Below are 11,743 nucleotides of genomic sequence, written 5' to 3' on the forward strand. Positions count from 1 at the left end.
AGACACACACACACACACACACACACACACACACACACTCACTCTCTCTCTCTCACACACACACACACACACACACACGTGCACGGGAATCACGCACGTTGAGACCCCCAACGCTGCGTGCGTGATTTCCGTGCACCCTTTCGAGTTGAGTTGATTGGTTCAACTGTGTCATATGGCCCTGTGACGCAGAGGTAGCATTATGCAGATGGCTGTTTCAATGAATGCTCGTTCCACCCGTGACGATCAGGTCTGGTTGTTGATGAAATATAGTGTTAGCTAAATAGACAGATTTTTTATTCATGCACCGATTGTCTTTAAATGTAATATCCAGTTATGTATGACTGTTCAATAATCTTATACCAAGTTTGACTGGAGTAGGTCCAATAGTTTTTCAGATATTGTAGTAAACGTCGGTACCTTAAATTACCTTCCAGACTATAGTCGGAACCGTACAATCGACTCTGCTTTTGGCAGAGCTCTCTTATGGATATTTTATGGAAAGGCTTTTATCGCTTGTATTTCCATGTATTGTCCCGGCAGTGTCACTTTGTAACACAATCACAGTATACTTATCGTATTCCAATCATTGTTACCAAGTTACATTCTGCCCATCACACTGATTACGAGATGAAGATGTTCGAAATTCACAAAATACCCGATACAGTAGATAGTTAGATATTTAGCCCTCAAAACATGGTCTATAGACCACATGCCTAATACGCTCCTCTAAACTTACTCGGAATCCAATGCAATCTGAATCTACTGTGAGTAAGTGGAATATGAAAGGGTAAACTCAAAGATCCAAAGTATCATACAGGAAAAGAACCAACTCGTTACATCATCCATCCAAAATATCATCTTTCCTAGAATCAACGTTTGAATCGTCACATGACGCACAGTGTACTCTCCGCATCCCTACTCTCTGGGATTTGATATTGAGATTAATTTTTTTTTTTCAGCTGCAAGTACAAAACCAGATATGATATAAAAAAAATTCAGAAACACACATTGCAACAATGTAAATGGGCTTTAATCCCACATTGTTGACACGCCGCGATATAACTGGAATACTGTTAAAAGCGGCGTTAACTCCAACTCACTCACTCACTGTCAAAGTTGAAACCATTCCGTCATACAGTCTTGTGGGTATTGTTGGTCAATCTGAATCTTTATGCATAGATCTAAATATGAAATAGTTGACGCTGTCTCATTGGAAATTGGCTGTTGGCCATAACTGGGTGATATCAGATAATCGATATACTTGAACCTGAACCTTGAACTCCTGTGGTATGTATTTTATGTATGTTTCAGTAGGTACCATGTGACTATCACATTACCCCTATTTCAGGACTCGTATGTATTTACTGTGTGTGTGTGTGTGTGTTAGGTCCCAAGAATGGATCACATTGTAAACAAATAGTATAGAAGTAAATAAATTGTATACGGCATCGAATTTATTTCCAGTATATTTGCTGAAGTCACATATTCTTAATTATTGTTTTGTGAATACTTAGGGTTGATGCATGTCATCGATCCAAATTGCGTGGATCGATGCTCATGATATTAATCACTGGATTGTTTTTTTCAGACTCGATTATTTACAGACCGCTGTCATATAGCTGGAAGATTGCTGATAAAAGTATCCAGTGGTCGGTCTTTCATGGACGTGGAAGGTAAGGCGAAGTGTCAATCAATCAATTTTAGGCCTTTTCAATCTAATCCATGCAAACAAGTTCATTCTAAAACGAATCTGAAAGTCCAGCTGTTTTAAAACAGACACACACTGAATTTGATCACCTTTAAACATTTCCCCCATCCCCATCATCGCATTTGCTACCACCTTCGTTTTGTTTGTTGAAATTATAATTCAGACCTTAGTAAACAAAGAAAGTGTTTGACGTCATACTTCTTCCGTCGTGTGTAAAAGGAGAGAAGGCAAAGGTGAAACTTTGCGACCAGGAAGCAATGTTTGATTTGTCAAACATACATGCCGTGTCCATAATTACCAATGAATCCAGTAATGTATAATACATACTTAATACTGATAGGCTGCAATGTATTTACATCAGTAGATATATTAGGAAATGTCTGTACAAATAAGAATCCAAATCACACAAAAAGACGATAAAATTCGAATATACATAAAAAAGAAAAAATCAAGCAGCATATTATATTAATCGTCAAAATAACAAAACAATACACATGTAACTTTTCAACAGAAACGTGTGTGTGTGTGTGTGTGTGTGTGTGTGTGTGTGTGTGTGTGTGTGTGTGTGTGTGTGTGTGTGTGTGTGTGTGTGTGTGTGTGTGTGTTGTCTAGCGGATTTGCATTAGCAATATGCCCGCTATATGACAGCGGTATGTAAATAATCGCGTCTTGACCAGACAATCCAGTGATTGATATTGTGAGCAACGACCCACAATGTTGGGTTACGATGACATGCACCAACCAAGCCACCGAGCGACCATCCGATCCCGTTAGTCGCCTACTACGACCAGCGTTGGTTGCTGGGAACCAATTCTAACCCGGGTCTTCAAAGGCGCTGGCTTAAACCGTGTTAGGGGGTGAGTGAGTATGGTTTTACGCCGCTTTTAGCAATATTCCAGCAATATCACGGCGGGGGACACCACAAATGGGCTTTACACATTGTACCCATGTCGGGAATCGAACCCGGGTCTTCGCCGTGACGAGCGAACGCTTTAACCACGAGGCTACCCGACCGCCCCTAAACCGTGTTAGGGATCAGACGCTCCCACTGTCGATGACGGCGGCCTGTTATTATTCCAACCCGGAATATCCACGGGGTCACAGAAAAGTAAATCAAGACTCACATAATTATTACACTGTCAAGTAATCTGACTACTGCATAATTTCAAACAAATTCAATGATGATATATTCACTTCCTGAAACGCCTCAAGCTGACAATCGCCGCGATCTCTTTTCGAACAGTCACGTTGCAGTAACTGTAGATGAAGGGGTTAGCTACACAGTTGATGAAGTAGGACCTCAGAAATATGTTGTATGCTGCCAGCGCCAACCCTTCAAGGTTATCAATGAGGTCACGGCGTATTGCGCGCGCAGCCATTAACGACAGATGTGGAAGAAAACTGACAACAAAGGCTATGCTTATAATGAACAACATCAAGGTGGTTCGCCGGGCCGTCATCTGACGTTTAGATGGGTATTTTAGGATGGTGTCACTCCTTCCCATAACAGATTTGCTCAAAGAAGGTGTCTTGTGAGCCTTGCGCATCGTGTTGACATGTGCTTCGAGACTTCCGCTATCAGAGGTGGTGTTTCTGGTACCTGAACCTTGATCGTTGGAAACAAATCCAGATTCACTGTTATCCACGTCTTTGTTTTTCCACGACCATCTCTTAAACTCGGCAAACCGTGCAACCCTTTTCCATATCCGAACATACAAGACCGATAGTGTTGCCATTGCAGCAACGAACAGCACAAACTGGAAGCCGTTGTAAGCAAGAGGGAGCATTGTGTTGACGTAGCTGTCAGATGTCGTACACAACGTCGCGTTGACGCCGTCAGATAGAACCCTAGTCTGACCACCGTATAAGATAGACGGGGGAATGGAAAAGGTTAACGCAGAGGCACAGGACAGAAATATCGCAACTCCTGCAGCTTTGACCGTCGTCTGATGCCCTGCAGGGTAGCAGATCTTCTTGTGTCGAACAGCGGCCACCGCAACAAGAATATTACCGGAAGCAAACGAGGTGAAGGACACAAGCATGGCCGACAATTTGCATGGTGTGGTTCCAAACTCTCCAAAGGTGAAGTTATACCTGATGTCGACGATGTCCACGGGGATGCAGATCAAGCAGGCGGTGAGGTCCAGGACAGATAAAGCCAGAATGAAACAGCGGGTAGTTGAAGGTTTCATTTTGGTTAAGTAGACAAGGAACACTAGACAGTTGCCTACGAATCCAACAGACATTATCAGGCCAAGGAATAACATGGTTGCTAGATTGTCACGCGCGTACTTGTCGTCTCGAGATTGTAGATAACCTGTAGCTGAAGAACTGTTGTCCATGTTGGTGGTATATCTATCTCTCTCTCGCTCTCTATCTATCTCTGAAACAACAGATTTCGGTACGATTATTCATTTACAGACCCCACAACCTATTACGGAGGACATATGTATGGACATATGAGTTCATCTTTTGGTTTTAGCGTAACCTTGTAGTAACAGAGGCTATTCTAGTAATGGGAGTCCACAAATCAGCAGAAGTTCTGGTCATATTCCACTTCAAAGAATTCAAAGAAATTAAAAACAAATATTCGACCCATTGAGATAATTACCAATTGTTGACTTTGTATTCGCCAATCTCTTTTATGAGGCAGTTGCCCTCAGACATGTGGCACCAGTACTAGCACATGTTATAACTCTGATTTAATACCCCTGACTATGTTCAGTGTTTTTGGAAGTACAAGACTCATGGCATGACTATCCTCCTTCATTCCGTGCATCAATTTGGCTTTCGATTTGTATCTATTAACCAATCCGATAATACTTGACGTGCTCCCTCCCCCATAGTTTAAGATGTTTGTGATAGAAAGTAAGCATTGATTATTTCTGTATTTCTGTGTAGAAACAACGTGTTCGAAAACACGCCGAAGATCCATGTTCGGTTCCCTACGTGGATATGGTATGAAACACTATACTTTGTTTCCCAAGCAATGGGATACTTGGGTTTTAAGTTAGTGGTGTAATATCTTATCAATCTCAAACAGGGGATGCGCACATGATTTGCTGACATTCTATGTTATACTCAACTTCAACGCTTGCATTTTTCGTGACGATACATTAACTCATAGACAATGCATTCTGAGTTGATCTTATCTTGATCATCCTGGGGGGTCTATTGTGGACAAGGTATGTAACGTTTTGGATGTTAAGTCACCAAACTTAAGACAACACATTGCTTTGGTCTGCAGACATGTATTCACATTTCACCATAGTGACTTTTGATATTGACATGACATCACGGAAATATAAAACGTCAAAGCAAGAGATAACCAGATTTGATTATCCGCCGAAACAGATTACATTTGGCGTCAAGGTCAAAATAGCTCAGTAAATTATATGAATCGACAACTGAAAATCAGGTGAGGTGAGGTGGAATGGGGTTTAACGTCGCGTCCAAGACTATTGAACTTATATAGCGACGTGCATGTAAGTGTGTGTATTTGTGTGGCTGATTGTACTAGTCCGGACTGATGCCGATTTATGGTGCTAGCTCACTGAGATACTATGCCGCAGTTTAACATGAATACCCCACTCAGACACAGTATACTGACTCCGAGCCGACCAGTCCTTGTTTTAGCCCCTTAATGCCGAGCGCCGGACAGGGTAACAACAAGTACCATCTTTTAACGTCTTTTGGTATGACGCGGCCGGTGATCGAACCCCGGACCTTCCGCTCTCAGGGCGGACGCTCTACCACTAGACCACGGAGGCGGTCTGAAAATCAGTGATGACACCAGGTATTCGCGAAAGGGTGAGCATGTTCTACCTTTTCAGTAGCACCCGCCATTCACACAATTTGCGTAACAAAATACAGTATTATTGCCTGGCGGCGCGCGGCATATGTACCCCTGCCATGCTATGGCAGCCTGACTGTATCCAAAACCAGACAAGCACGTGATGAGGAAGTTCACACAGTCACTACTTGACAAAACTGGAAAAGTTGAAGTCATACGCGGATGTAATTTCAGTGTTCTAATTCGTCCACATGTTACACTTCCATGATGCTATATGACCGACACACCATACCAAACAGTTAAAGTAGTAGGACATGGAGATATTCGTATCTCATACAATATTCTGTATCATTAATATTGATCATCTGTCACTTTTTGTAACTTGAAGTGATCCTATTAATGTTGTAGAACTGACAAACGAGACTACATTGTCAAAATTCAGGGTTGGAAACGACATCGAGTTTACTTTGAAGGGAGGGGGAGGGGAATATTCAACGAAATAACCGAAAGAGACTCCATAGTCCAGTGGAGCGCGTCTGCCTAGAGAGCGCAAGTTCTGTGGTTCGATCCCCGGCTGTGTCATAGCAAAAGACGTTAAAATATGGTATTTGTTGTTTCCCTGCCTGGCGCTGATCATTAAAAGGATAAAACCAGGACTGGTCGGCTCGGAGTCAGTATACTGAGTGTGTGTGGTGTTATCCATTTTATAAACTGTGAAATAATCTTGAACACGATTTCACCTCACCTCGGTAAATGAGACGGTATAAACATTACATTTATATATGATCTACAAAATTATTGCGGCGCTGTACCATTATGAATTAGCCAGTATTATTACCCCAATTTGTTTTGGGCACATATTGACCGTGCGTTTATACAATGAAGGTAACTCCTATTTCCAAACAGTATAGACATTTTACAGTTTGTCATATACTGAACCGCGAAAGAAACGTCGCCCCAAGTAACATTGCATGAAAAGTTGTCATTTAATTATCTAGGTATTTTTTGTCAAAGTGCCTAAAATTTAACATTACCTTGTCCGGAAAAATGAAATTTGATGATAAAAAACCCAAAGCAGATGACAATAAACCCGATTGCCCAAACGCATCACGGCAACGGCCATGTTAACCCGATGCACGTGAGTTCCGTGCAAATTTAAATGCACATATGTTCCCCCATTTCTTGCCCTATAAAAATCCACCCAGATCGGATAAAATTCATTCGTTATTGAATTGCTGCCACATGCCAAGATTGACAAGAAATCAGCGACACCAAGCCCTTGGACGATTGCAAGCTTGACAAACCGCCCGGCAAGTAGCCAATGCATTTCAAGTCCACAAAAGGACCATATACAGGCTCCAGCAACGGTACCAGACCAGATCGCTTTGTCACTGCTGCGGAAACTGCTCGACAGAACATGGGGACACACAGGCGACACATTAGTGCGGACACCGTGCGTCAACGATTGACGAGCAGACACCTCCACTGTCACAGGCCACACCGAGGACCCGTTCTGACATTAAGTCATCGCCGGGACCGTCTTCAGTGGGCAACACAGCACCAGCGTTGGTGCCACCAGCAGTTTAGAAGAGTCCTCTTCTCAGACGAGGGCCGTTACTGTATCTCAACAGCAGATGACAGAGAGAGAGAGTCTGGCGACGCTGTGGGGAACGTGATTCGGAAGCTCGTGGCTGTTGAGAGAGACTCGTGGGATGGTCAGAGCATCATGGTGTGGGGTGGAATTGGTCTTGCACAGAGGGTTAGCCTTGTGGTCTTCCAGAACATCGGTCCCGGGAGAGGCAATGGTGTCACAGCAGCTCGGTACATTGATCAAGTCCACACGCCATACCTCATTTGGCACGTCGCCGCAGCCATGAGTTTCAGCATGATAACGCCCGTGCCCACACTGCGAGCAACAAAAGACTTCCTCCAGCAGAATGGCGTCAGAACCATGCAGTGGCCTGCCCTCAGTCCCGATTTAAATCCCATAGAGCACCTGTGGGGGAGATTCACAGACGGCTGAATGACGTCCGACCAAGGCCGACAACTGCGGCTGAACTGCGTCAGGCGTTCCTCAGAATGTTCTATGTATCGACGTTGCACGGCAGTCATCAATGCACATGGCGGACACACGAGATACTGACTTGTGATGCCATTTTCTCAGAGGCTAGTGTTGTGTTTCACTTTAAGAACATTTGACACTTTAATTTCAACCATGATTATCAGTTTTGCCAAGTTTCATCTTTTAAATATGTCTCAAAGTATGTTTACAGTGTTAGGACAAAAAAGGTTACTTATAACTTCTTTGATAGGCATTTCTCATATATCTATCCATAGTGACGTTTCTTTTGCGGTTCAGTATATTTTAATTAAAATGTTTCAATTTGACCAGTAAATAGACCCAACGAGACCCGTAAAGATACGGGTTAGAATCTAGCACTTTAGTCTTTAGCCCCCCATGCTTATCATGAGAGGCGACTAACTGGATCGGGTGGTAAGACTTGGTTGATACATGACAGACACGATTATTTACAGACCGCCGTCATATAGCTGGAGTGCGACGTAAAACAACAAACAGGCCCAACGAAATACAGTCGAATTGTAGTCGGCTTATACTTTTTACTTAGAAGATAGAATAGTGTGCCTTTCTTTGACATAATGTGTTTTCAATTGTTTACTTACCTCAGAATGTAAAGTTTTAAAACTTGAACATGGCCTCCTTCTGCAGCCAGTGATGCGCTCTTACTGAGGATGTTCGGTATTGTCCAAAGGTTATGATTCAACTTCAGCCCGCGTTTCCTTTATCTGCACTTGTATGCGATCCCGTGTAGGAAACGTCATTCAAACACTGCTTCCCGAGCTTACATATGGAGTTACGGAAGTTTGAAATAACACAAGATTCTACACAAAGGATATTGTATACTTACATCATCAGTGTGGGCTTATAACTTGTGTTTGTCATAAGTATAAGTATACTTTCAGAGATTATATACATTCCACGAAATAGTGATAATTTGTGTGTGTATATATAGGTGGCGGGTTTTTTATTTACAAATAGGATGGATATAGCTTTTATACACATTCCCTTTCTCGGGAAGATGGAAGGGACTGGTTACAGATTTACCTGTGTACATGCATGGCCATTGTAACACCATATTCAGAGAAGGATTTGAAGTTTTCTGGAATACATGATCTCTGATTAAACTTATTCCTTGTTGGGAAGCCCAAGCGTGTTGCGTCCCATTGGCGCGGACGAAATATATTATCGTGGTTTGGAATCCCTGTTCGCCCTGATTAATGTTACTTGGCTTGTTAACATCATACCCCTTAACTTTGGGTTTCACCGAAGTGGTAAACGTCTAAGACTTTTATCACTTTGGGATTTCTTCCAAGAGCGAGCTGACACACCGTGATATAATTGTTTTGAAATAGTGCTGGTTCAAAGTGTCCCAAACTTACTCACTCCCTCGGCGACCTGTGAAGATCTGGGGTAGACTTGGTCTTCAGCAACCCATACTTGCCGTAAAAGGCGATTATGCTTGTCGTAAGACTAACGGGATCGGGTAGTCAGGCTCGCTGACTTGGTTGATACATGTCATCGATCCCAATTAATTGCGTGGATCGATGCTCATGATGTCAATCACTGGTTTGTCTGGTCAAGACTCGATAAATGTTACAGACCGCCATCATATAGCTGAAATATTGCTGAGTGCGGCGTTTAACAACAAAAAAACAAACAAAAACACTCCCTCGATGAACCCTAACCCCAACCCCACTCTACAGATTGATTTGATTTAACTCCCTACGGCCTTTCTTACCCACACAGGCACTGCTGTCTATCGGTTAGGAATTAAACACATCCTGAAAGTTTTTTTTGTTTGTTGTTTAAGGCCGCACTCAGCAATATTCCAGCTGTATGACGGCGGTATGTAAATAACCGAGTCTGGAGCAGACAATACACTGATTGATATCATGAGCATCGATCCACGCAAACGGGATACTATGACCAAGTGACAACCCGATCCCGTTAGTCGCCTTTCACGAAAACATATTCTAACTCGGATCTTCACGGATCACATCTTGTAAGTAAGCATCATGGAACACAACATGTAGATAGATTCAATGGGGAAAAACGTCCTCGAGAGACATTATTTCATATTATTGGCTACTAAAAGTTATGTTAAGAATTGTTTTGTAATTATGCATTCACATATTCATCAGACTTTCTTCTTGATGATAAAATACACCCAGAATCGGACCAGGTAGGTTACGTTAGTTGTTAAACGCCAAGTACTCCCATGTGTCGAATCACCTCTTGTGTCGAACAACTATCCGATCCCGGCAAACTCTTACCATATCTGTCCTTAACGTATGTGATATGTTGAACTGCGTGTTTTCGAACTTGATTTAAATATACCGAAGAGTTACAAATAAGTTAAAACTTGCCCTAATAGGTCGAACTCACCATTTATTTCAAACACAACTTTGCACAAGTTAGAATTTGGATGTTTGATGGCCTACAGGCATGTGGCATGACAGATCAAAGAGGAGAAATGGGTAGAACCATGGTTGAGCAGTCTCGGGGGTAACAGGGAACATGGATCTGATGTTCCTTCTGTACATGACGTTGTAAATAACCATGACATTAAAGTGGTTGATAGTTGCGCCCCTTAGACCCGATTCGCACCTATTGTGATCATTGGTCTGTCAAAGCCGTATCCGTAATGTTAAAAGATTTCCGTCACTTTGGGTTTTCCTCTTACATAACGGGCGGTGAGGTTAAAGCTTTCGCTCGTCATGCCCAAGACCCGGGTTAGATTCCCCACATGGGTACAATATGTGAAGCCAATTTCTGGTGTTCCCCGTAGTGATATTGCTGAAATATTGCTGAAAGAGGCGTAAAGTCATGCTCACTCACTCACTCAATCCGGCTGTACTTCATCTTCAGCAACCCATGCTTGCCGCAAAAGTCGACTATGCTTGTCGTAAGAGGCAACTAACAGGATCGGGTATTCAGGCTCGCTGACTTGGCTGATGTATGTCATCGTACCCCAATGGCGTAGCTCGATGCTCATGATGTCAATCACTAGATTGTCATGTTTTAGAATCTAATATTTACAGACAACTGTCAATTACCTGGAATGTGGCGTTAAACAAGAAACAAAACTCACTCCCTCACTTACAGTTAAGGGGTTATGTCTCTTGTTCACTCACAATTGAAGGAGGTATGTCTGTGTTGCCTGAGGCATGTGCACATTGCCTTTACCAGATTCTTGATTTGACAATATGCAGTATTATGTCCGAGGACACTAGCCTTCATATTTCTAGGAAGCATGGTGTATTCTGTTCGCCGTTTACATCCACACTCAGCAATACTCCACGTTTATGGCGGCGATCTGTGTAATCGAATCTGGACCAGACAAACCGGTGATCAATGTTGTGAGCAACGATCCACTACGTCGAGGTACGGGGACACGCAATCAACCAAGACGCCGTGTCTGACCACCCGATCCATTTGGTCAGCTCGCATAGTACGACCAGCTTGGGTTGCTGGGGGCCTCCTCCCACCCTCCTCTCAGGGTGGAGACGTCCTGTTGGTCCGGTTATTGATCGCAGTGACGAGACCATTCTCAGGTTGTGACATCGTTTGTCTCAGGCGGGACAAAATCGGACCGAGTTGACGTGAAGCATAATACGTAGTGATTTCACGATCGCTTCAGTTAACTTTAGTTATCTTTTGATGCCAGAATGATGAAAACAAACTTACTTCAATTGAATAATGGAAACACGTCACAACAATCTCATTAAAATCAGATCTTAGTTCTCGCTATTGCTAAACAAAGATCTGAGGACACCCTATTATGGGTCACGTCAGAAAGACCTTTCATCCGACCAATCAAAGCGTCGCTTACCAGATCATGAAAGTGACCGTCGGAATGTGTTTTCTGACACGGGGTATTCCGAACGACAGTTACGGCCCGTACGACTGATACCGTCAAAATCATCGTCTCTATCTCGCTTCCATGGGAGAAACATTTTAAAGGAAGAGAGGTTGCACAGTACGTGGGAAGCACTGCCATACAATCTCAACGATATCTTAGACATTCCCGAATGTTCGTTTGTTAAATTTTTAATCGAGAACTGTGTCAAGATATTTTTCAAGTGTAGTCTGAAATGGAAGTCGCCAGTGTGCCGCAAAGCTCGAGAAAGCTGCTTTCTAATTGGCTGATGTCCATTTCTGG

At 42.9% G+C, this 11,743-nt stretch overlaps 1 protein-coding gene across 1 annotated transcript; it reads right to left on the reverse strand.

Moving 5' to 3' along the window:
• Positions 1 to 1,432: 1,432 nt before the first annotated feature.
• Positions 1,433 to 8,268, reverse strand: LOC124139487. Its single transcript, XM_046506579.2, has 2 exons — positions 8,184 to 8,268; positions 1,433 to 4,091 (listed from the first exon to the last, which is right to left on the reverse strand). Exon 2 carries the CDS (start codon positions 4,048 to 4,050, stop codon positions 2,899 to 2,901), a length of 1,152 nt encoding a protein of 383 aa, XP_046362535.2. The 5' UTR covers positions 4,051 to 4,091; positions 8,184 to 8,268; the 3' UTR covers positions 1,433 to 2,898.
• Positions 8,269 to 11,743: the final 3,475 nt, after the last annotated feature.

The sequence above is a fragment of the Haliotis rufescens genome, unplaced genomic scaffold (genome assembly GCF_023055435.1).
Source record: "Haliotis rufescens isolate VD_foot unplaced genomic scaffold, xgHalRufe1.0.p SCAF_1, whole genome shotgun sequence".
In the NCBI taxonomy this organism is placed as follows: Eukaryota; Metazoa; Mollusca; class Gastropoda; order Lepetellida; family Haliotidae; genus Haliotis; species Haliotis rufescens.

Excerpts from the sequence above, each read along its gene's own strand:
- LOC124139487 (XM_046506579.2), bottom strand. The coding sequence starts at position 4,050 with ATGGACAACAGTTCTTCAGCTACAGGTTATCTACAATCTCGAGACGAC.